General features: G+C 37.2%; 1 protein-coding gene across 1 annotated transcript in view; it reads right to left on the bottom strand.

The window, feature by feature from the left end:
- Nucleotides 1–3,440: 3,440 nt before the first annotated feature.
- The window catches only part of LOC139124176 (ceramide synthase 1-like), a 43,188-nt gene continuing 21,527 nt past the window's right edge, over nt 3,441–25,101 (bottom strand). Inside the window, exons 2-6 of the mRNA XM_070690317.1 lie at nt 19,007–19,187; nt 17,928–18,089; nt 15,105–15,243; nt 11,332–11,462; nt 3,441–7,790 (exon numbers count right to left, since the gene is read on the bottom strand). Coding sequence (XP_070546418.1) covers nt 7,706–7,790; nt 11,332–11,462; nt 15,105–15,243; nt 17,928–18,089; nt 19,007–19,173 — 684 coding nt within the window. The 5' untranslated portion in view covers nt 19,174–19,187 and the 3' untranslated portion in view covers nt 3,441–7,705. The remainder of the gene's footprint in view (nt 7,791–11,331; nt 11,463–15,104; nt 15,244–17,927; nt 18,090–19,006; nt 19,188–25,101) is intronic.

Below are 25,101 nucleotides of genomic sequence, written 5' to 3'. Positions count from 1 at the left end.
GACATGTGATGTCATGCTGGGCTAAACCATTATAATCTATGGGTGGGCCACAACGACATATTGACGCATCGTTTGTGTAAACTGAGCGCAGTTTCCATTACAGCAGCGTTTAAACCGCCTATCATCGTGTTAATAGATGTGATTACACCATTCGCATAGGAAAAGCCTGCGATTCTTGCTGCGGCATTTTTTTACGTAAAAAATGACATGAAGAGCAACAGCAACCTCCTACCAAACGTAGTCTCGGCCGTTTTAGAAGCAGGCACAATATTTGCGATTGCGTTGTTGCGATTTTGACAGGTCCACAGCGATGCGATGCTGGCCGTCGGTAAATAGTAACCCATGCGTTGAGACTTCTTTGGTTAATCGACAATAGATACCTCTCTCTCTCTCTCTCTCTCTCTCTCTCTCTCTCTCTCTCTCTCTCTCTGGCGCTAGGCAAGGTGTGGTGAACCATGGAGGTTTTATATGGGTGAACCATGCCGGCAACGTCTTGCATGCACAATATGTGTGGGCGCATATGACAATGATACTCGCTATACAGATAATAGTACATTGTACAGATTGGGCGCTATGTATCGATTTATAAGCCCAATCTTGTGTTCGGCTACCGGTTTTAGTCACTTTCGAGCTTGTATGGGTATCAATGCCTTTGTCTCCAACGAAAAAATATAATTTTAGGTCGTTAAATGATGTACTTTTAGGGTACTTAATATCGACAACGAGCTAGAGCTCAAGAAGAGTTGTCATTCTTATCAAAATTTATGAATGCTAAGCCTGTTGTTGCCAGAAATACCAATAACCCACAGCCTCATCATCGTCAACTTGCGATGGCGCTAGTGAAAAAGATGTACCTAACTTTAAACCCGGGCTACATCGTGATCGTGTCTGCTATCTAATCGGAGGAGGCTGACCTTCCAAAAAAAGCAAAGATAAAAATAATTCATATGGGGAATACTAATTACTTATCGTTCTCTGTAAGTTTTCAAGAGATTTTTTATAACAATGTTCTATGGGCCAGGGTCCTCAGACATACGAACAGCAAACGTACAAACATCCATCCATACATTCATACATACATGATACAAAGCAAATAATAATTACGGAAGAACAACAAACATACATACAAGCAAATTTACGAACAAAGAAAGTCAATGATTTACAAAATAGACAATAATAAAAAATACAAATCAAAGAGCTGACTGGACAAAAAATAAACGACTCGGAGAAATGAAAACAAATAAACGACAAACTGATCAACTGTTAGACTTTCATTCGGATGTATATATATTCGTCTTGCTCTAGCAAGGCGAATGTACATCAGAAATAAGCTTAATATACGGGACTGCAGGGGGGAAAGATAACGTTTCACGACAAGACAGTGAACAATTTCATTTTTAGTAGGTATGTTTAATCTTGTAGGGAAATTTTCAACAAGCAGAATCGGCAATTTTTATCACAGAGGTTTTGAAGGAGAGAAATACTCTATCAATTTCACCTTGAAATCTTGCGTAATAATACCGTATTTTTCAGATAATTTTCGATATATCTCTTATTGACGGGAGTTTTTGAGGGTGTCAAATACGACCATAACCCAAGTTGTACATTGTCAGCCTTAGCAGATGTACTAGGTAGAGCAGTCCAACGGACACCTTAACAGCTCCCTCACAGTCATATTGCTAAAATCTTTTGTTTGTACGTGCTCGGCAGGGTTTGAAAAGGAAGTTTTCTGACGATTTTTGTGGGTAATTGGCGATGTCGACTTTTTAACATTGCTTTTACTTCTTGTTTGCTCTACGCTTAGCCTCAACCTTCGATCCGTTTGATCCTTCCGATCATGTTTGTTGTGTTTTTTAAGATAGTTTGATGTTGGAACTTTATAAACAATAATATCAAAGTGCCCAGTTTACAAACTTGAAAGACAACTTGCGTGTGTATTATGTCCGATGTTCATGTTGAAAACTATAATCCAGACCAGACTTCACTTGTCAACACTACCGATGTACATTGCAAGCAAGTGCAAGGTCAATACTTTGTACTTTAACAAAGTACATTAGTCCTACATGCTCTGAGGAGAAAAACAGAAATTACACTAGTTGCCGAGGAAAATTAGACTTAACTGCACAAGTTGCAAAAAAGAGTGCATCAGAAACGACACATCAGCAAAAATTACCAAACTACAAGTGTCAATACCGTTTTGTTGATCCTATTATACAAGTCTGATTTCCTGATTATGTTAAAGCCCCAATAGCTGCGAATGTGTAATAAACTGATCTCAAATATCCCGTTTTCTTTGTCCCAGAGTTTTCTGTGAAAAAGACCCATTAAGACTGAAAAAGTGTATGACATTGTCATACGTACTGCAAGTGGCATGTAAATTCAAACGTTTTAACATCATTTTAGATTTCCCGCCATTTTCAAAAACTAATCATGTGACGAAGAAAATAGTTTTGAATAGCTTGTGAGGTTTCTTCCTTCATCAAACTTTGGAAGCTGTGATAACTCAATTCTTTTTGTATGAGTTAGAGGTATACAGTCATCTGTAATCTAAATATGCCCATATATGGTCAAATGGGCGTTCCTTGGTATTAAAAATGCCCCTGTGGGGGCGCTGGTTTAAAAAGTGGCCACCCGCTTAAAATCTGTGATTGGTTAGATTTTCTCTTTCCATGGTAACTGTGGCAAAATTGGAACAGGTGACAGTATACGTTTAAAATGCCTAAAGGGTTATACACTTAAAGTCACATGAAATTCAAGTTGTTTTTCAGCAATTTTCAAAAATTTTTGAGATCTAAAATACCCATTTTTCAGGTATCACTTTTCACAATTTATCATTTTTGTATATCATTTTTCATGTCACCTTTACAATATCACAACAGATACGGTAATCTTAGCATTTTTGAAAACTATGGATGGTTTATCAATTTTCAAGGACTTTCGAGGAGGAGGCTTTAACTCTTTGAGCACTGTAATTTTTTCGCGCCAAAATTTTAGCACATTTTACCAATTTTTATGAATTTTTCAGTAATTTTTTGATACTTTTGGACCAAATGGACATCACATTTCATTGACTACAGTTTTTTTCTCAAAATTTTGGCAAAAATCTGAGAAAAATTGACTGGGGTTTATTTTACAAAGGGGACAAAAATAGACTGGTGCTCAAAGGGTTAAAACTAAACTGTCACCTGTTCCAATTTTGCCACAGTTACCATGGAAAGAGAAAATCTAACCAATCACAGACTTTAAGCGGGTGGCCGCTTTTTAAAAACAGCGCCCTCACATGGGCATTTTCAATACCAAGGAACGCCCCTTTGACCATATATGGGCATATTTAGATTACAGGTGACTGTATACCTTTAAAACTAAAGGACTTTCACGGAGTGAATGGACACTGTAAAGACACTACTATGTATACACATCATGACACTTGAAGTCACAAATATGTGATAATTCATTTAATATGCATTAGCAAATTTTAAATTCTTTCAACAAAAATATGTTACAATGCGAAATGTCAGTGAAAACGACAAATTAATCTTAGCTTTTTCAATAGTACAAATTCAGTTGAAGCCGATATAGACACAATGTTTCAACTTTCCTATTTCTAAACACCTGCTTGACTATCACCATGGTAATTAGAAGAGGGTAATTTGCATAACCTGTCCTGCTTAGAAGTGCAAGTCAGGAACCTCCATATCTTTGGAGACAAAATCGTGAATTCACAAGTATACTTGACAAAATTCTTCCTATCATGATGAAAATCTGTCACAAAGTTTGAAGCTTTGGTCCAAAATTCAACAGAAATCTCGATTGAAAAAAAAAATAAAGAGAATATAAAAACTGAATTAAAAATGGAACAATACAACAAGAAAAATCAAAGTCGCAAAAATAAAAGGGGAGCGTTTCACTAATGAAATGGAAAGATTATGACATTGATTTCAAGATGTAAAATAAGGGAGATATTACTAACACTATACCCATATAACTTGTACTTGTTCAACCCCAATTGTGTGTAAATAGGTGCAAAATCACTGTTGATAGTGCTGAATATGAGCCAATCTATTGTGGTGATAGGGTTAAAACCAACTACAACTCCCTGGAGAATGTTATGATAGAAGTGTGTTGAAACTTATACAGTGAAATTTACAATCGGTGCATTCCCTGTAAACAAAAGTCCCTTTTTGCAGCAACAAAGATTTTCAGTATCAGGAATACAGGTGTGCAGAAAGATATATGGTAATTCATTAAGGTGGTAACGCACCTGTAAAGTGAAAGACAAACTTTTGTTCAAACATGTTTCTTGGAAACTTTAGACCATTTCTCTTTCAAAATCAAGAATAAAAATCTGGGGTTACCGTGCAAAGTTCGGTGCTTGAAAGACAATTAACCCAAGACTGACCGATATTTGAAATTCAAAATGGCTGCCATCCCTGTGTTAACTCAATGGTGAAAAATACAATGTTCGACTTTCACTAAACTAGGTCGGTGAAATCTTGGTTTATGCCACAAGGCCAAAAGAACACTGTGAAAGTTAAGAGTCCAAATATCTGTCCCAGAGGCAGGTTCTACCTTAGAGTAAGTTTTCTTTTGTCACATAAAAAGGCACTTGAACACACAAGTTGCATCTGTGGTTTTTAAAGCTACAGGGAAATAAATTGTTTGGTTCACAGCAAGAGGGATGTGCACTGACCCAGCCCTTGCTTCCTTCCCTAGGTTATAATTACTGTGGAATGATCCAATTGATTAGGTTGGTTGGGGGGATGTTCCATTCTGTGTGAACAATAAAAGGTATAAGTGGACAGGCCTATTTCCCTCAAAAAACCCTGATGTAAATATATTTATTAAAGAAGTTTCAGGGTTGTCTACTATGAGCAGACATAGCTAAATATAATGGTAAAAAAAAATCGGTGTAAAAATAAGAATTTGTCAAGTGTTTTTCTGAATTTATATACACAGCAAATTTAAAATCAACAGTAACAGTCTTGGTTAGTCTAATGTTCATTGGGCGCCTTTGTCGCTGTGGCAGCATCCAAAAGACTGTCAGGCATCCACCTGTAGGGGGCGCCCTTTTGTGGAACTTAATCTCTGCTAGTGCCCACCTTCAAATGTCAGGCAGCCATCAGTTGATTGGATGTCAGGCAGCCCTCAGTTGATTGGATAAAGGTACAGGTACAGCGCCCTGTACTTATAAGATTGAGGGCGCCAAACATGCAAAAACGGTGTGCGTAGTTTCTTTCCTTTTATTGCTTTTTTTACTTCCATGAAAATGTGCTCTGCCTGAAAATTTTTGTGGATGCTTGTTATGAAATTCAATTGTCATTGCACACAAAATCTGCGCACAAAAAGTGACTAGCTAGGGATGATCTACTATAAGACAACAAGGCCTTGTCCTTATAATGGTAGAAATCTGTGTGTCTACAGGGCATTCGTGTGATGCAAAAATAGAAACACTCCCCTATGATAATGTAGTACTAATAAAGCTTTGTGTGGGTCAACAGTCTTACCGAAGTTAGTTGTCTCCCAGTCTGCAAGCTGAGGCCTATGCTGAAAGATTACATCGTGTACGAGTCTCTACAAATGCCAACCCCAACTAGGACTGACAGCACAGTGTTGAATAGCGTTCTCTGACAAAATGTTGTTGGAAGCAATCACATTGTACAGTGGAATTTATTGAGAGAATATTGGGGTATGACGCAGCCCACATAGCTTCAAGAGTTGATGAGGACACGTAGCGTCTAAATAATTATTGAAATTAGGCCATAACTTGATTTTATGTGTTTTAAGGCTGCTGCTGTATCTGTTGTTGGTAGTTCTTCATTCCTTTGTGTTCACTGCCGTAACACACACTGCACTTTCAGTCGTTGTTTGGGTTGGAGTTCTCATACAAGACTTAATCTTTCAGTCTGGGTCAGGCAAGTATCGTTTTGCCGTACACAGCTGCCAAGTTGACTGCAGGCTGTAAATGCCTAGATTTGACTAAAAACTGACTTTTTCTCAGTTTCTCATGACCCAGCCAACCTTTTTCATCCCTTCGAAACTCAGTAGCTGTACTTTATGAAATTTTTTTTCCAAATATACTTGAGTATTAAAGCGACTTTTTGGACTCCTAAAAATTTCAGTTTTCTGTTGTAAATACGACCTGTATGCCTAAAGTCATGTGTAATACTTGATAACTCAATTCTTGTGTGTATTAGAATTACGATATCTTGGCAAGTTGTACACAGCACAAATTGTGAAGGGTAATTGTTTGCGCAAGTTTTGAAGGGTAATTGTTTGCATGTCTTTCTAATAGTAAACAGAGGGAGAGATTTTCTTGTTTTATCAAACAAAACTTACAACAATATTAACAAAATTTACTGAGATTGTTTCTCTAACCTACATTCTTCAGTTTAATCAATAAAACAACACGTCAACAATTTCTGCATAATTGAGAGTACTCTGTATTACCCATACTGCACTTGGGGGCTCTCATAGTCTGAGGAAATCCCATTCATCGATCTCCGGGCAAAGATGGCATGATATGGACAAGTGCTACACAGCTGATCGAAGATGTAAAAGTCATGGTTCACAGTCATTACCAAGAAAAGACTTTGAACGCCATCTCTAGATAATCTTGAACTTGTATATTCCATAATTTTTTTTTCAACCATAGTTAACATCTTGTCGGTATTGCGTCATCTTTGCTCAGAGATAACAGAGTGGGATTTTCGCAGTGTGAGTTGCTACGACAATGTATAGAATGCCCTCTTCTGAAGAGCGCCCTCAAGTGTTAGAACATTTGATCTGCGGTTTCATTGGCTCCAGTTCTGACACATACTCTACACTTTGAAACAGATCACAACAGCTAACAACAACAGAACAGAAAGTATGTGCATCCTAGAGATAACTTCAGTGCTGAGAAATTTACAACCTTTGCAAGCAAAATATAGCTTTATTATTTGTCTTATTTTACATAACAAAAGTTTACAAATGCCTCGAGTGTCAACCATACAAAATTTACAACAACAATAACAGCTACCTACCTCTATTTCCGTTTAAAATATTTGGCATCAATCTGTCAAATTCTATAGTTGCTTATTTCCTAATGAACAAGTGTTGAACAGTAAGGGTAAATGACTTGACAACGTCTGTGGTTATGTTTCTATGACTACGCCTCACACTGCTATGGTTACGCCGAGCAAAATGTACAGAAGTCAAAAGACAAATTCCTTGCAGTGGTAGCATCACAACACAGAACAAATGTAGTTATCAAAAATTACAGCGTCGATAAATCTCGTCAAACCATCCCCCCACTCGACTTAATATAACATTGCATATTCCTAGGTACTGCACAATAGTGGAAGAAGCCACTTTAAGAGCAGTGGAGGGGTGGTTGAGTTAGATTGATGAGCAAATTATGAGTATGCTATTTGGATGATCTTTGGTTATAGTTTGCAATATGAACCCTAAAAAAGTCGGGTTTCGCTTATTATTCTGAATTTAATAAACATCTCAGCAATTTTCTTTTTTTCTTTCAAAATTCATGTCCATGATACACAACAACCAGTTAATTATTCCTGAAACGAAACTGTACAAGTAATTCTAAAATTTCAAACAAAAAGTCCCCCTCCCCCCCATTTACCAAAGACTGGTGGTTTGACCCTAATGTTTTCTACAGCAGGGAAAGTCTACATGGTATAAATTGATTGGGGGATGGGGAGCTACTCTAATCAGCCTTGGGTGTCTTGATACGTTGACGAGGAGCTTGACTCACGCCATCGACGCCATTCGGTACGTGGACATCATTATTTCTGTTGGAAAAGATGGAACATAAGTCAGGATAACTCAGCATTTATATCAAATCATTATGAAACAGGATTCATTGAAATCATTAGAACTTCGGTGTGCTTAGGGGCCAGGAAGAATGTCATTTCAGTAAGATGACTGTTTCAACACCTCTTAGTTTTTTGACGGCCTGGGATGGGCGCTTGTGCGTTTCCACTTTTGGATGGCTTCAGTGGATAAGTGCCAGAAATTTCTCATGCTGTGTGTATGTAGCTGCACATGCGGTTAAACAGCGCTCCATACTTTGGCCAGAGATCACAAGAAAAATTGTCACAATATCATACAAAAAGTGTCACTTCTTTGCCCATTTCATGAAAAGAAGATGTGTAAGGGACCATCTCAGATTGTCGCGTACATTCAAGAAATGAAATTCCTTCGTTTACATCAACAGCCCCTCCCCTCCCCTTACACGAAAGTTCAAACGTGCGAAATGTTGTCTGCCTGAGAGTACAATGTAGCACTTTGCTATAGCCACTGAAGAATATGTATCCCCTAACCACTTTGTGAAGTAATCGATCAAATTTGCGTACTAACCACAGTCAGCATGACACAAACGAGTTGGAAACAATTACAGAAAAATTTGATGGTACGAGTGTGCAGTTTTTGTTTATTTTTACACAAACTTAAGGTAAAGGGCGACGAATTCGGACGCGCACACGCTTTAGAACATTTCTGCGCAGATTTGACTTCAGCCTGCCGCAAATGGGTTATTTTGTAGCACATGTATTTAACATCACCTGTCATTGTTGAACTTGCACTTTTACCTAATTTTTTGACCCAGTCTCTTAGAAATGCATGTGACCTTTAACCTTGTCATATTTTGACCCCCTAGGAAGCTGGTTTTTATTCAATATGAGCGCAAAATTAACATTTCTCTCCCATTTACATGGCGTATATTACCCATTCACCTGGAGATATTGTAAAAAGTAGCGTGGTGACACCCTTTTATTAAAAGTGTAAACTAAATGGTATTATATCAGGATTTTATTCTCCAAGTTTGGTCAAAATGACACCATTCAAAGCGACAGGAAGAAAGTTCGAAAATTATGTAGTGATATAATTTCGATATCGTCATTTTGTAATCGATACTTATGTTAAAATTTCTTTACAAACATCATGAAAACTATACATTCGATACATATGGATCTTAATTCTTGGTATTTATTAAAATTAACTCATTTGCAAGCGTTTTATAATTGCTTTCTTTAGTTTAAGTGAATTATATCATTTTTATTTATTTCTAACAATGCCATTTTAACGTCCGTTTCCATGGAAACGAGCGTGGTGACCCCCATTTTTTATTTCATTTTTGCAATTGCATAACTTCCAAGAATATTTGTGCAAAGTTTCAAGAAAATGACACCACAACCTAATTTTGACGTAATTCGTAGTACTTCACCTTAAGGTAATATGCACCTCGAAGGTGAAAGACTTAAACTTTTGCTCTAATTTTCCTCAATGAATCTTTCAATCATTCTCTTTCAAAATCAAGAATAAAAATAGGGGGTCACCGTGCAAATTTTGGTACTAGAGAAACAATTTACCTAAGATTTACCGATATTAGAAATTCAAAATGGCCGCCATCCCTGTGTTAACTCTATGGGGAAAAATGAAAATTTTCGAATTTCGAAAAACTAAGCCGGTGAAAAGTTTTCTTTCACCAACAGCTTTAAAATGAACCCCCACATGTGGTATATCAGAAGAGAATTGTAAAAGTTTGAGAGTCCGAATGTCTGTCCCCGAGGTGCGTTCTATCTTAAAGAGAACTTATGATCACAAAATAAAAGTGCGAAAGTGAAGTTCACTATTTGAATGGAGGTCAAAACCCCTTCCCGTCAACGATGAATTTCACTTTTTGAACTTTTGCGACAATCTGAGACGGTCCCTAAGATTAGGTTTAATACACACATACAGCAAATAATGAACTTAAATATAATAATTTTGTCATTGTTTTCTTCAATAATGGTAAATTTCAACCAACATCACTTCCTCTAAAAACAGCTTTTTACAAAAACATCAGAATACAAAAGCCAACTCTTGCAAAATATCTAAAATGCTGGCATTCATGCACAATCAAATGACTTTACTTAAATAATCAATACTGACAAGATCATGAAAAACAGACTAGCAGACAGTCACACATATACATACAGGAATGCACACAGACTGGCAGACACATATACACATAGACAACACAGACAGACTGGCATACAGTCACACATACATGTAGAAAGGTATGCAGACAGACTGGAAGACGGTCACAAACACATACACATAGACAGGAACGCACACTAGCAAACGGTCACACACATAACACATTGAAAGAAATGCAGACAGACTAGCAGACAGTCACACACACATGCACACAGGAACGCAGACGGGCAGACAGTCACACACACAAATCAGAGCGTAGACAGACTGTCAGATGGTTACACACACATACACATTGACAGAAATGCAGACAGACTGGCAGATGGTCACACACACATACACATTGACAGAACGTGCAAAAAGACTGGCAAATGGTCACACACACATATACATTGACAGAAGTGTAGACAGACTGGCAGATGGTCACACATACACATTGACAGAAATGCAGACAGACTGGCCGATGGTCACACACACACACATACACATTGACAGAAAAGCAGACATATTTATGAGAACCATGGAGCCACTCTTATCCTGGATTCCTTTAAACCAGCAAACTATATGATTACATCACCATACAGACATGGTATCTCAGGTAGTATCTTCTAACACACAGCACCGTCCCTCCACTGGGACGGTGCACACAGGAATATCTACATCTATGAGGCTCACATGATTATTTGCATATGCATGGGCTTGCCAACCAGATTTGCATACAAATACGAATAACTAATCACGTTTACCACAAATTTAAGCTTTTTCAATCAGTTTTGCATATCCATGACATTTGAAAACATATCGGCATAAGCAATATTTTTTCAAATACTTGCATAAGTGTGTTTTTATGGTTTTTGTCTGCATGAATTCAGACCTATTTGCACACAAGATTTCTTGATAGATCTGTGTATGTATGAGATTTTCAGATGCACTTGCATATGTATAAATTTGCAGCTAAATTTAGATGTGCATGAGACCTCCAGACAAATTTAACCTGCTTACCCCTAATTGCTTGTAAACTAGTCCATATTTACCATTGATAACAATGGTTTGGACCAAACCGTGATGGCAAAAGGGTTGAATATGCATGAGCTTCACATACAGATGTTAATGGGATTGACCCTTTGAGTGCTGTTTTTTCCCCACCCAAATTTTAGTGCAACATTTTACCAATTTTTATGAACTTTTCTGTAATTTTGTTTTTTGATAATTTTGGACCAAACATTTCATTGGCTACAGTTTTTTATCAAAATTTTGGCAAAAATCTGAAAAAAAAATTGACCGAGTTATATTTTCTAAGGGCGACAAAAATTGACTTTGGCGCTCAAAGGTTAAAGCAGGATAGAAAACACTCACTGTTTTGACTTTTCTTTCAATTTTTCCAGTCTTTCTTCTTCTTTTTCCCTGGCTTCTATTTGGTCTTCCCTTGTATCCCTAAAAGACGTCTCTTTGCCAAATAGTACTTTAAACACCATTTTGACGATAAGCTGTGCAAGCAAGAAAGTTACAAAATAACTCTCACATTTATTTTTTAAATATTTTGTCATCTTTCTGAGAAATGAGCACAGTGCAACACCAAGTATGAACTGAATGTGGTTCCATGTTTGAGGAGCTGGAATCATTTGAGTAAAGGTTTCAAACCTGACGACAAATGGCCACCTGGCAGCCATATTGGATCATCATACAAAGTACTGTAAAACACTTTGAATTAGCTGCATGCTTTTCAGTGATTTTGGATTTTCATTGCAATCAGTGGGTTTTGTAATTGAGTTGAAAAACATCCTGACCTTAGGAAATATGGGGAAAAGTTTAAATAACAGCATCTTAAATTAGCAAATTTAAACACTTTGCTAAATTAGCTAAAAAGGATGCTAGCTAAAAAGACTTGTTTTACAGTATGTACAACATGCAGTACAGGTCATGCAGTACATCAGGTTTACTTCATATCGTTGGTATACACTCTTGTTTTCAGAGGGAAGGATTGTCTGAAAATTTTGATCAAGATAGCCGTGGCCACTTTAGTGTTGATTAAGGCTACTTTGATACAGACAGAAATTCTGTACAAAGGCAAAACTAGCTCTGTCTGCGGTTGTAAATGAGAGTGTACCATTGGCACACTGTGTTCAAGATTAAGATACAATGTAACATTACCATACACTGGTCCCTGTACAAGTCTTGTGGATTTCAATTTCCCCAGACACACTGTCTGCATGGGACATACAATTTTACTTGATGCTGTAGCAGTGAGCTGATAAAAGTGTGTTGCCTCAATAAACTAATTATCGAGTAAGGCTTTAATGAATGGAAGTGGTATCTGGTGTCTCAATTTTTAACATACAGTGCCAATGGTTAGCTCTCATTTACAACTCTTGGCAGGGCCTGTTTTGTCTTTATACAAGCAGAATTTCTGTCTGTATCAAGTAGCCTTGATGCACACTTAAGTGGCAATGGGTGTAATTTCATTATTACAGAAACATCAGACACTGAGATCTACCCCTTTCAAACTGAAACCCAAAAGTGCATCAATACCAGATTTCATTTCAATCAATAAACCATTAAAGTTGCAATATGGATCAAAATTGCCGATTTTTTTTCGTAAAACTAAAGCAAATAGACCATACTACGTTGAAGTACTCTTCTTAGCTAAGCCTCTCACCAATCCCGACACACAAATACGTTCATTTTGATACGTTGCGGCCGCCTAGAAAAGCTGTTTTGTAAACAAACTTTCAAAACAAAAACATTGGCGTTTTCTGCTGTGCACGTGACAAGTACAACCAAGAGTGATGACGTCTCGCTAGAGTGCACGTTGGAGGGGCGATGTTGTCACGCTGACAGAACTTGACACATATAATGATAATTCATTGTAAATTTTGCGTTTGCCAAACTTTGGTAGCATCACAATGTTTCAGAAATATGTTAAAGTACAGCTCTACAAAAGATCGTGTATTGATTTTTCTCACCCATATACATGTACGTCAGTGCCGCGCCGTATGCACCAGTACTGTGTACGTTCGATCGATCGAGCGTCCAGACCACGTACACCGATCTGGTTGTGTTCACCGCGTGCTGACAGCGTTTCCACAATCCTCTCCCCGTTGCATGTTGTTACATTTTTCATGTTAAAAGGCGAGGTATCTGCACGCTATATTTATTTGAAAGCTTTGTTTAAATAAAGTTTTCAAGATAATTTTGGCGGTGTTCTCACCCCATACACCACTGCTGAAGTTCAGCAACTGTCTCGCCCCTCTGTCTGGTCTTGCATGGCCATGTCAGTGCGCGCGCGTCGATCGACGCGTCGTAATGAGACCATGCCATTACATGTAATGGTGGAGACTGCAGTTTCTTTTTATTTCCGAAAAATGCATATTTAACCTGAAGGATATAGATTATCAATGAATGCTAACAGATCTAAGTTATTTCCTTGCGGGGGGACTATGGCCCGGTTCACATTACAAATCGTGGGGTCCGCACGGCCACGGTGTTGGTAGGTCGGTGTTGCCCGAGGAAACACCGCTGGCTAGCGAAGTTGATCATCACACAGTGGCGACGTTGGTGTTTTCGAGAGAAACTGTAGACACAGTCTGCCTCCTCGACGTGGTGCAGTAGTCGCGTGTCACTCTTTTTTCTGGTTCCATCTTTCGATCTGACCAAACAATGTCTTATTTTGCCGACATTTTGGGCTAATTTCTTCCATTTTTACAAGGCTGAATCAGTCAGCAGAGATCCAGGGCGCGGGCAGAGACCTGACCGCTGCGTGGGAAGGCTAGCTAGGCATGTTGGCACGATGTTGCAATTTCATAAACCGTTACCATGCATCAAATACGCATGCGTACATATTCAAATAGTAAAAATGACGTTTCAAATTCTGTGCTTTACTCTCGCAAACAGTACGTACCAAAACAGCAATTTATTCGGTAATTAAATCAATTTACTCAATTAGAGCCACCCTATGTTCCTGTTAATGGTCGAATCTACAAATGAAATTGTTATGGATTTTTCTATAAAGTTAAATCTTCGAAATATGAAAGTCAATTCTGATCCATATTGCAACTTTAAGTGAGATACTGAATCAACAGATAGACAGACACAGACAGACAAACACCAGTGTGCCCGCTACGCCAATTTGACGCGTCATGACGCAGGGAAAACCCACCTGAGGCCTTGAAATAACAGTAATTTGACACGTCACTGACGCAGCCTGCCAATGACTAGAATTAATGCTTAGCAGATTCATAATTTACACAGATAACATGTTTCCCTGTAGTTTTTGGGCGAAAAAATATCTGAATATGTCATTTTTATAAGTCTCCATGGCAAAAGTATATGCCGATTATAACTTATGTAGCCAATGGATCAATGGGGAATAATAGAATCTCACACCCCCAAGGACCTGGGATCAGATTTCTCACACGAGTTGGGGATATTTTGTCTCACACGAGCCGCAGGCGAGTGTGAGACAAAATATCCCCAACTCGTGTGAGAAATCTGATCCCAGGTCCTTGGTGTGTGAGATTCTTTTTCTCACATGACCACAAAATGCGTTAAATTCATATTGGACACGTACAATATTATCAAAAATCGTGACAACTCTGTCGTCTGCCGCTGTACTTTGACCTGCTTACGTTGTAGTTCTAGTCCGTGTGTTACTCGTCGTGCCATTGGATAACATTTTGCGCGTGGAACAAAACAGACTGCTTATCATCCAATCAGAGGTCGTGTAATATTTACTACAGAGTGTGGGACGGTTTCTGAGAGTGTGGGATCGATTTATCCCACACTCTCGATCCCGCACTCCCAGCAGCCAGGAATGTGAGAAGGGTTGGTCACAGTTGTTTTCATTGTCTTCTCACTGACTCATGCTATATATCATGAGGAATCGAGACAGACATATGACAATAGAGGGCGCTATACTTACAACTACTGACTCGCTAGTAATCGTTTTGTGCCGTGCATGTCGGTGACACACAGGAAAGTTTTCTTCACTTTGACTCAAAAACATTTCTCTAATCTCCCCTTAGAGGGTGCACTTCAGACACAGACACAGACACACATACACAGACATTTGCAATGAGACAAAGTGTGAAATCACAAAGACAGTACATCTATGAGACAAACTATGAACTCACCCAAAACCAGTAAATGTTGAGGAACTGTAACATCCAAATGAGAACATTCATTGTTGTTAGAAGAGGCACTTTTGAGTTACCATAGCAACCGCCTCCATATAGTACCTTTAGTGGATACCAGTACATCCTCAGGATCACCCTGTAAGAAAAGAAATGAAACAGAGAGTTTTACCAAAAAATACCAGACTTGTAGTTTTCCTTCGTATCTTGTTTTCCTTGTTCTTGTTAACAGTTTGATCATTTTAACAGAAATCTATGCTAAACAAACACACCTATACAGTGTTCTCACCAGAAAAAATATTGGGGGACATTTTGTCCCGCTGACCAAAAAAAAGCGGGACAACAGGTGATTTTTGTGAGACAAGATAAATATGTTAAAAAAGTCAAACTGCAAATACGAACCTTATTCTATATATGGAAAAAATAAAGGACTCAACAAATTATTCATCTTAACATTTTATAAACACTCAGTAAACACATCAACTGATATTGAATATCAGTGCCTTTTAATGAAAATTCTACGAGACTTTTGTTCTTTCAAGTGTGAAAGTGCACTGATAAAGTTGAATTTTTCCATTTTGGGGCCCTCTACCATAATAGTTGCTAGAGTGTCCAGCCAGCCGTTCAGCACCAAGTTGATTTCTGTCAAAAGTTATGTTGTTTTGCACACTAAATCTCCTTTCACAGTCAGCAGAATGAACTGGCAAAATCAGTGCTATGGCAGATCTTTAGATTAAGAAACATATCCCTATGATGTTTGTAAATGATCATTACATTTTGACGTGAAACTTCAGTCGCCAGCCAAAGCTACAAATTTTGCGGATTGATCAAAGCATGGACGTAAAAAAAACGTTCATGTTCAGTTCTCATGTACGAGTTTGCCTAGAATAATATACTTATCACGTGCACAAGCCAAGAATTGACAATTTTTTGCAAAATAAGAGAACTTTTCCCTAGCTATTCCACGTTTAAACCTCTGAACTACTTTTGGAATAAGATCACCAATCGGCAGCGGGCAAGTTGTCAATTATTTCCAGACATAGGTACTAGGTAGTGTGGGCAAGGAACGGAGCAAGTACCTGATGACATCACACAACACATACCTCCCTCTAAGTTTATACACGATTTCAAACATAGCAAAGGCTAAAAAAATACCACAATTATACGGTGTCGCTAACATTTGATCAGAATTGGTACATACCAGTATGGGTACCAAAGATCAACAGTAAGTGTTGTTTCTATCTGTTCAGTGTAGGAAAATTCTACTTTGATGTTATGACAATGATTTCTGCACAACCAGAAAAACAACAAGAAATATTTAAACCAGAAAAACAAGAATGACAAAAGTAAATAAGGTCTGAAACTTTAGGTACTGGAGGTCAACTTTAGCAAAATGCATAGCAGAGCATGTTTCAACCATGGATTTACAAAAATAGACATCCATGGTTTGAGCAGGTCTGTTAATATGTCACAGTTCATAAACAATGACAGGAAATGACTAATAAGCTGTTTCAGTTACTGCCACCACTCCCATACATAATAGGTACCCTGCATACAAATAGGTTAAAGGTCAAAAACCTCTTACTCAGATGTGTGGGCTGTTTCAGTTACTGCCACCACTCCTGCACATTTGCAGGATTTCCCCTTTTTCTTACCTCTTTTGCATATTTTTGACACTGACATGTTCATTTGAACAACGTCACATCTCAAACCCTGCATCTACCTGTACACCAAATACTGAGATGGTAGCTTTGGCGGTATGGGAGCCTTTGCGTGTGACGGACATACATCTGCACATACATACCCACATACATACATACATACATACAGACGCCATCGACTCACCATATAAGCTCTTTTTGGTATTTATATCAATACCAAATATGAGCTAAAAACTATCTCAGACAAAGTTGCGTGATTTTTCAAAAACAAAAATTGACTGAATTTCAATGGCGCGAACACTATAACGTCGCACCGGGCCCACCCATACTCTGTTTACAATGCAGAACCCATCGAGTTCGTTGTTTTCAAAAGTTATTCATGTAATTCCTTAGGGATATACAAGCTTTACATTCTTGTGTTTTCGTAGTTCAGATTATTATTGTTGTAGTCTATGAAAATATTGATCGTGCCCATGGTGCCTCCAGCTTCTGCGAATTCCATGGACATATGCAATGCGAACACGTCCAGTGCGTCAGTACCACTGTGACAGTCTCTTGTGGTTCAATACGTAACGGCCGCTGTGTGGTATACATAATGCATACCACACAGCGGCCATCATGTATAGAATCACGAGCGACTGTGGTTTAAGTACGCCCTCTGACAGGCATTGCTTCCAGATTGCCTCGGTTTCAACCAGGAAATGTAATTACTCGCGTCAGTCATTTACGTCTATGGTGAGAAGTACTGGCTGTATATACGCACGATACAGCCGGCAGGCCATACGGCTAGCTCCACGAAAGTTTATAATTTCAAAGGCGCGCCACTATTGGCGCACACGACCCAGAAATCCGGCCCAGAAATATATGCAAGAATGTTGCGGAATCGCGGCCTGGTGAGAACACTGCCTATGTGATAGGCAAAAGCCCAGATGAATATGTCTATGTTATGTCATAGGTTACCAAGAGAGTCAGTGTTCAAGGGTGGGCCTGCTCACCCCCAATTCCCTGTGGACAGGTCTACAAGCACAATGGATAACACTGGGTTTGGGCCAAACCATGGTGTTGAAAGGGTGAATGCAAACTAATCACACTGGAGGTGCAAAAGGTTTCACGTAATCCTTTGAACCTCTGACGTGATGAGATTTATATGAATTAGACTTACCAAGAAATGGCGAATAGCACAAATAGAACGTTTGCAATGATTTCATTGAGCAAATGTGATTTGCCATTGCGTTCTTTTGTGTAGTTGAATATTTTAGCAGCCTCTAAGAACACGTCTGTCAAGTCATGGCAAAACAACACCAACATGCCCATTCTGTGACATCTGAAACCAAAGAAAAACAAAATCCTTTTAATGAGGGCGCTCTGCCATAACAAGTCTTCATTTCTAACCAGTCAATATCTAAGCAGAAAACCACATCGAGTGATGGTATACCACAAGATTTCGACCAGTTCACAACAGATGTATGCACAAGCAATAGCAAGTGCATATATGTCGTGAACGAGTCAAAACCAAGTGGTATACCATTGCTGGGATCCTTTATTGCTATTATATCATAACAGTATATTGAAATTCTTGTGTGAAATGTCAACAAGGGAAAGCATTATAGGTTGATAAGATGAGTGGTCTATGAACATTCTCATCACAAAAAAGTTCCATAAAGCCAAAACAAATTAATAGGTTTGTTTCTCATCCAAGGCCCTTACAAAAATGGAGCGACAACAGGGGTTTTTATTTCATTTCTTTTGATTAGTTCATAAGACCAAATAAACAACAGGGGGAAAATCAGATATGTTTAGGAGCAATGGTTATTCTGATATCCAGCGTGACGTTGGTGACAAATCCTTCAGAACTGTACATAGTATGTATGTGACCCTACAGATAATAAATGTTACATTTCCACCTTGTGTAACACACATAGTCATTTTCTCACACTCAAGTTTCATAGTGAACATGAAAAAGAAGCGATGCAGCTAGTTTACGACAATGCATCCGAGGATAAGAAAAATAACAAACTTCCTAATAAATGCCTCTACTGACTAAGAGTTCAGAAATTTTAAATAATTCCCTGTACACAAGCATCTCCATTTCAGGGAATGGTTTTAACCCTTTCACCCCCAGTTCCCTGTGTACAGGTCCAACTTTGCCATAGAAAACAATGGATTTGGGACAAACCATGGTGGTGAAAGGGTTAAAAGTGGGCAAAATTGTCTTTCAATTAGAAAAAACAGGCCACTTACCTTACTGAGTAGGAAAAAAATATTAGAAAAATGGTGACAAAATGATGCAATATCATCATGAGAAAGTCGTTCCGTATCGTGTCCATATAAAAGGTGGCATACATGGAATGCACATAGAAACCTAACTGGTACATGTAAAGAATGTATATATCAAAGGGGACCTCCATATCGATATGCCATCCTGCAATAGAATAGAAAGAAACAGATTGATAAGGAGATAGATCGATGGATATGTACATTGACAATCAATCAGTTAAAGGGAAACGGTCGTTGGAACTGCGCCTGTGCGAGTTTCTTGTTTACAAACAATGTATTTCGTGCACGATATCAAGATGCACCTCATCATCATAGCTGCAACATTTAAATTGTACGATGTAGATTATGACAGACATGGCTTAACTTTCATCAATCACCATTGTACCTTAGATACATTGTTTACATTTGTTGTATGAGTCCCATACGACCTTTGAACGCAGTTCTGATGACTGTATCCCTTTAAAGAAAGAAATCTGTACCACGTTTCATTAATGTTTGAGTTGGTATTTCTTGACATAGCACCCTAATTGCAAAAATTCACCAAATATGCAAATTACTTGACATGATTCTGCAGAATGTCTTCGCACACAGTTACAGCTCTCCTATATGAACATCTGTCACAAGTTTTATCAAATTTGAGTCAGTATTTCTTGACATATTACCGGAATTATGAAAATTCATTCAATATGCAAATTAGCAATTCATTGACACAATACTGACAAACGTCATTGTGGTGCTATTAGAGTTCTCTGTGACCAAAATGTGTACAAAGTTTCATCAAATTTGGTACAGTCTCTTAAGAAACAGCTCTTTTTCAAAAAACAAAAATTATGCAAACTAGCACAAATTATGCTTGTCACGCCCCAAACAATGGATGTGCAAATATATACTCATAGTGTATTATTCTTGTACCAAGTTTGAAAGGAATTGGCTCAGGCATGTCTGAGATATCTTCGTGGACAGACGTACTGATCAATCGTAAGTCCCCTGGACTTTGTCCGTGGAGACTAATAAAGATATGACAATGGACAAAAATATATTCTATTTATCTCAAAATAGCATTGTTTTGTACAGGGTGGTATCACAATGAATACTATCACCGTTCACTTGCAATTTAACTGGGGCTAAACTGGGTCTTCAAAAACCTTGGCAAGAAAAATAACATTGAAATAATTATTATAGAACATTCAAGTCATACTTACTGCCACAAAATGTTCACAACAATTTGATCAAATATTTGTACAGAAAACAGACTTGTGCGTGTCACGCAATATGAAACAGTATCAGATCTTAAACTTTGGTCCCTTAAAGTAGGTATGAATCTGTTGTCTGGCATGGAGGTTGTTAGATCTAAGAACACCAATATCGGGGTGAAGGTTTTGCAGACTGTGGAAAACATGACCCAGACAATTTTTTTTTTCCAGATCCTGGCAATTTTTGTATTTTTTTTCAAAAATTTTGTTCAAAAACTGCAGCCTATGAAGAGCAATGTCAGTTTGGTCGAAAATTATTGTAAAAATTAAAGAATTGGCACAATGTTTGCTCAAGAATGGTGGGAAAAGTTACAGCACCCAGAAGGATAAAATTCACTTTGCTAGATGAAATCTCCTTACACTATCTCTGTATTATATATCAATTTTCCCAGCTTTCAGTGTTACTCTGAAATTTGCACAACCCCATAAATAACCACATTCCATGTTTTTCTTGGCAGTAAAATTCACTTGACTTGCCAAGTTCCTACTTTTCACGTGCCGCTGTTCTCAATTTTTTGTGTCAGTATTTCCCATTAGCCTGCCCTCTAGTGGCATACCAAGGCTATGCACGACCTCTGACCTCACATCTCACAGTTACCATAAGTATACCTGTAGGTTGATTGCAGTATTCTAAATCTGGTAACAACCACTTTGTGAAATGATAAATTTATGACAGATGTGTCTGGCTATGATTGACCTAAAATGAAATGAACCCAGGTGTTTCAACTTGTCTACAAAATATATTGCCAAAATTGGTTTGATTGGCCCAAAAATTTGGTATGCAACAATGTTTTTGATGAAGAATTCATAATACATGAATATTCTTTGAGATCTAGATGGGTGACACTCATGAAACAACACAGTTGTAACTGTGGACAATTTTCCCACATTTTGTTTAATCTTGTCTGGCTGCAAGCAAAGTTGAGTTTGTGCACAGTTGACCAGGATAACTCAAGTCAAACGACACAAACTACTTTTCTACTCAACCAAATTTCCTGAAAATAGGTCAAAAAGAGAGTGGCTTTGTCCCTTTAATATAATTATTTCAATTTGAATTAGCACATCTTCTAACATACGTAAATACTTCAAGAAACAAGGAGTATTTGTCGTCCTATTTACATGCAGACGTATTCATCTCCATTCCATGTTAGAAAAGTTCATAATCACCACTGATAACAATGGTTATGGAATAAACCACGATGGTCACCAGGTTATACAACACTCAATTATTACTTGATGGGCAATAAAATGATATTAAATATCTATGATAATGACACAACAATATGTTTTCTTCTGTGATCCAAAATCTCAAAACTTACTGCCAGCAATCTGATAGCAAGGACAAACTGGACCCTTTGGTTTTATTTTGTTGGTGACATTTGAATCAACTAGGATTTACTGATTCTTCGACCGGTCATTTACAAATGGTGGTAAAAACACACAAAACTAAACCCTGTACTGATACAAAACATATTGTTGTACAAGGACAAAAATTGCCATAGATCTTTGGGCGTATGAACGTCACAATTTCAGACTGAAGGAATTAAATTCAGCAAAATCTGTGAGTGTAGAGGACATGTTTTTTCCCCAACAGACTCTGAAGAAGATACCCTATTAGAATAATTACATACTAACTGTAATTTAATCCATGATATCTGCTCTAGATTTACCCTCTGAGTGCTGTAAATTTTTCCCGCTAAAATTTTTGTGCAAAATTTTACCAATTTTTAATAAATTTTTTGTATTTTTTTTTGCAATTTTGGACCGAATGGACAGTACTCTTCATTGGCTACAGTTTGTGCTCAAAATTTTGGAAAAAATCTAAAAAAAATTGTCTGGGTTACATTCTATAAAGGCGGCAAAAATTGACTTTGGCACTCAAATCTAAACATCTAAACAAGAATGTACAAGTATAGAGACAGTACGATTTCATTTTTTTACACGTGTATATGCCGATGCAAAAAGCAACGAGGAACATTTTACAAAGGTTAGAGAAAATGTTAAATAGGATAATTGTAGGGAACATTTGATGATATTAAGACTGACATTATAGATAAATGAAGTAACATTAAATCATGGACCAAAGTACAACCATTCTGTGTCACTAAACTGTCCAGTAACAATTGATTATGAGAATATTATCAGGTTTCGCAAAGATTGGGAAAACGTTAACTGTAGGATAATGATTGAGAAAAATTTAGGAATAATTGGATGTGATCTCAGATTACTGAATTGATATAACAACAGACCCAAGTAAAATGATTTTACAATGCTGCACTTTCCGGTAACATTTGATTTAACGTCTTTAATGAATGCACTGCATTATTACGTCTGAAAATGCAAAACAGTCAAAGTATTATAGTTTATTCGTATTTCATAAATAAATTAACACCACGCATTTTGATGTCATTTTGTGAGTGGAAAAAAAATCAAGTTTTACAAAGAAAGCTAAAATAATAAAAAATACACCTTAAATTAATGTGAACAGAGCTTTACAATTCTTTTAAATATCTTTGCACGAGCGCAACACAACATAATGTGCAAATTTTTTGTGTGAAATGAGTTTTCTTGGGTCAAAGTGCATTTATTTAGCTTGAGGGCGCTATCTTTGACCACATATACGGTGGTGCATCTATACTTTGTAGTTACTAGTTAGTACAATTTCATTAATATTTAATTTAGGTCAGATTTGTTTTGTACACAGTAGCAACTTACAATATTTACTATTTTGTTTCTGTATCAAATTCAGTAAATTCTTGACTCAACCTCCATGACAGAAATTTGGACTCTGCCAGTCTATCGCTTGTGTGAAATCATTTTGAGGCTTGTGGAGAAAATCAAGTTGTCACCTTCTTATTTGTGAGAAAATCAAAAACTTGATTTTTCCCCGTAGATTTAACACAGAAATGGCAGCCATTTTGAATTTCAAATATGAAGAAATTTTAGGTAATTTTTTGATAACCATTTTCTTTCACTTCGGACATACTCTGTATGATAACCCTTGAAATTTTTATTCTTGATTTCAATGGAAATGGCTCAGCTTCCCTGACAAAAGCTTTGAGCTCAAACTTACATCTTTTGATTTCATGGCACATATTAAAATAAACCTTACACCCCCATTTCACTTCTAACATGGATTCAACCACAATATAATAAACAATAGGTCTAAACTAACCAGCTATATTAACCCTTTGGATGCTGTAATTTTTCCCACCAAACTTTAAATGTAACATTTTGCTAATATTTATGAAGTTTGTGAAATTTTTTGATAATTTTGGACCAAATGAACATCACATTTCACTGGCTACATTTTTTAATTAAAATTTTGACAAAAAAATTTGACTTCTAAGGGTATATTTTATAAAGGTGGCCAAAATTGACTTTGGCAATCAGAGGGTTAAATAAGTATATGCCCTGTGGAAAGATATTCAGACTCTCAAACTTCACAATTTTTTTTGCCTACCACTTGTAGGGGCTCATTTTGAAACTTTAATATGGAGTAAATAAAGTTTTCATTGCCTTAGTTTTGTGAAAATAGAAAAAATTAATGTTTGCCCATAAAATTAACACAGGGATGGCGGCCATTTTGAATTTCAAGTGTCGGTAAATATTTGGTAATTTGCTGGAGCCAGATTTGGCACTGTGAACACTGATTTTTATTCTCGACTTCAAAAGTGAAAGATTTACAGTTTCGTTGAGGAAAGTTTGAACAAACATTTAAGTCTTTCAATTTTGAGGGGAATACTTCAATGAACTGTTCACATGGACTGAAACATTGATGACATTGTCAACAGCTTGTTTTTGGATCATGACCGACTTAAAACTCGACATTCCAGAGTGGAGTGTGTGTCTGTCTATTACACATTAATATGGTACTTCAAACAGAGATAACGGTGTCATCACCAGGTCACCAGTTCAATGACCTCAAAGGCATGTTAGATAAAATCATAAGCTTGTTCAGAGTGCTACTACAAATGCCTTTGGCACTACGCTAAGTCAGATCTCGATTCACTATACTTTTTGCTACATTAGGAAATAAGTAACTTTAAACTATCTTTTATAACTTTAATGTTTGAGTGAATCTTAAATTTTAATACTAACAATACAAAGTAATTGAAAATGAAACAAAGCTGAATTTTATGCAAAAAGTAATTAAAATCTAAAATGCAAAATGGATATTAATGATAAGGAAAGACTGAATGAAGACATAATTGGATGAAAAGACATCCATCTACATGTATTTTCTCTCCATGGGATTTCAGTTCATGGTTACAGTACTCAATTTTTACGGTTTAATTAAAGTATGCTCATTTTTTAATGAATTTGCAAATCATGTAAATCACATAGTATTCAACTGTCAAATCAAATCACGTAAAATGCATCACTATTGTCTATATTTTAATTTATATCTGACAAATGGTAACTTGTCAAGCTGCATATCTCAAGATGCTTGAGGAGTAGGACAAGAAATCGCAGTTGACATTAAAAACAAAACTTGGAAAAAAATCATCCAAAGTTACAGCTACTGGCCCTTAACCCTTTCACCCCCAGTTCCCTGTGTACAGGTCCAACTTTACCATAGAAAACAATGGATTTCGGACAAACCATGGTGGTGAAAGGGTTAAATTTAATTTGATAATCCATCAATTCAATCCCTTAGTGATACCTTGGATTGTTGGTGACAAAAATTATACTGATAGTTGACCTCTGACCTTCTCTCCCTGTAGATTATGAACTCATCAACATATTTAACTCTTTGAGTGCTGTAAGTTTTTCCCTCCAAAATTTTCATGCAACTTTTTACCA

This window comes from Ptychodera flava, assembly GCF_041260155.1.
Source record: "Ptychodera flava strain L36383 chromosome 23 unlocalized genomic scaffold, AS_Pfla_20210202 Scaffold_23__1_contigs__length_28996876_pilon, whole genome shotgun sequence".
Classification (NCBI taxonomy): Eukaryota; Metazoa; Hemichordata; class Enteropneusta; family Ptychoderidae; genus Ptychodera; species Ptychodera flava.
The sequence above is the reverse complement of the archived record's forward strand: the minus strand, read 5'-3'. Positions and strand labels throughout refer to the sequence as shown.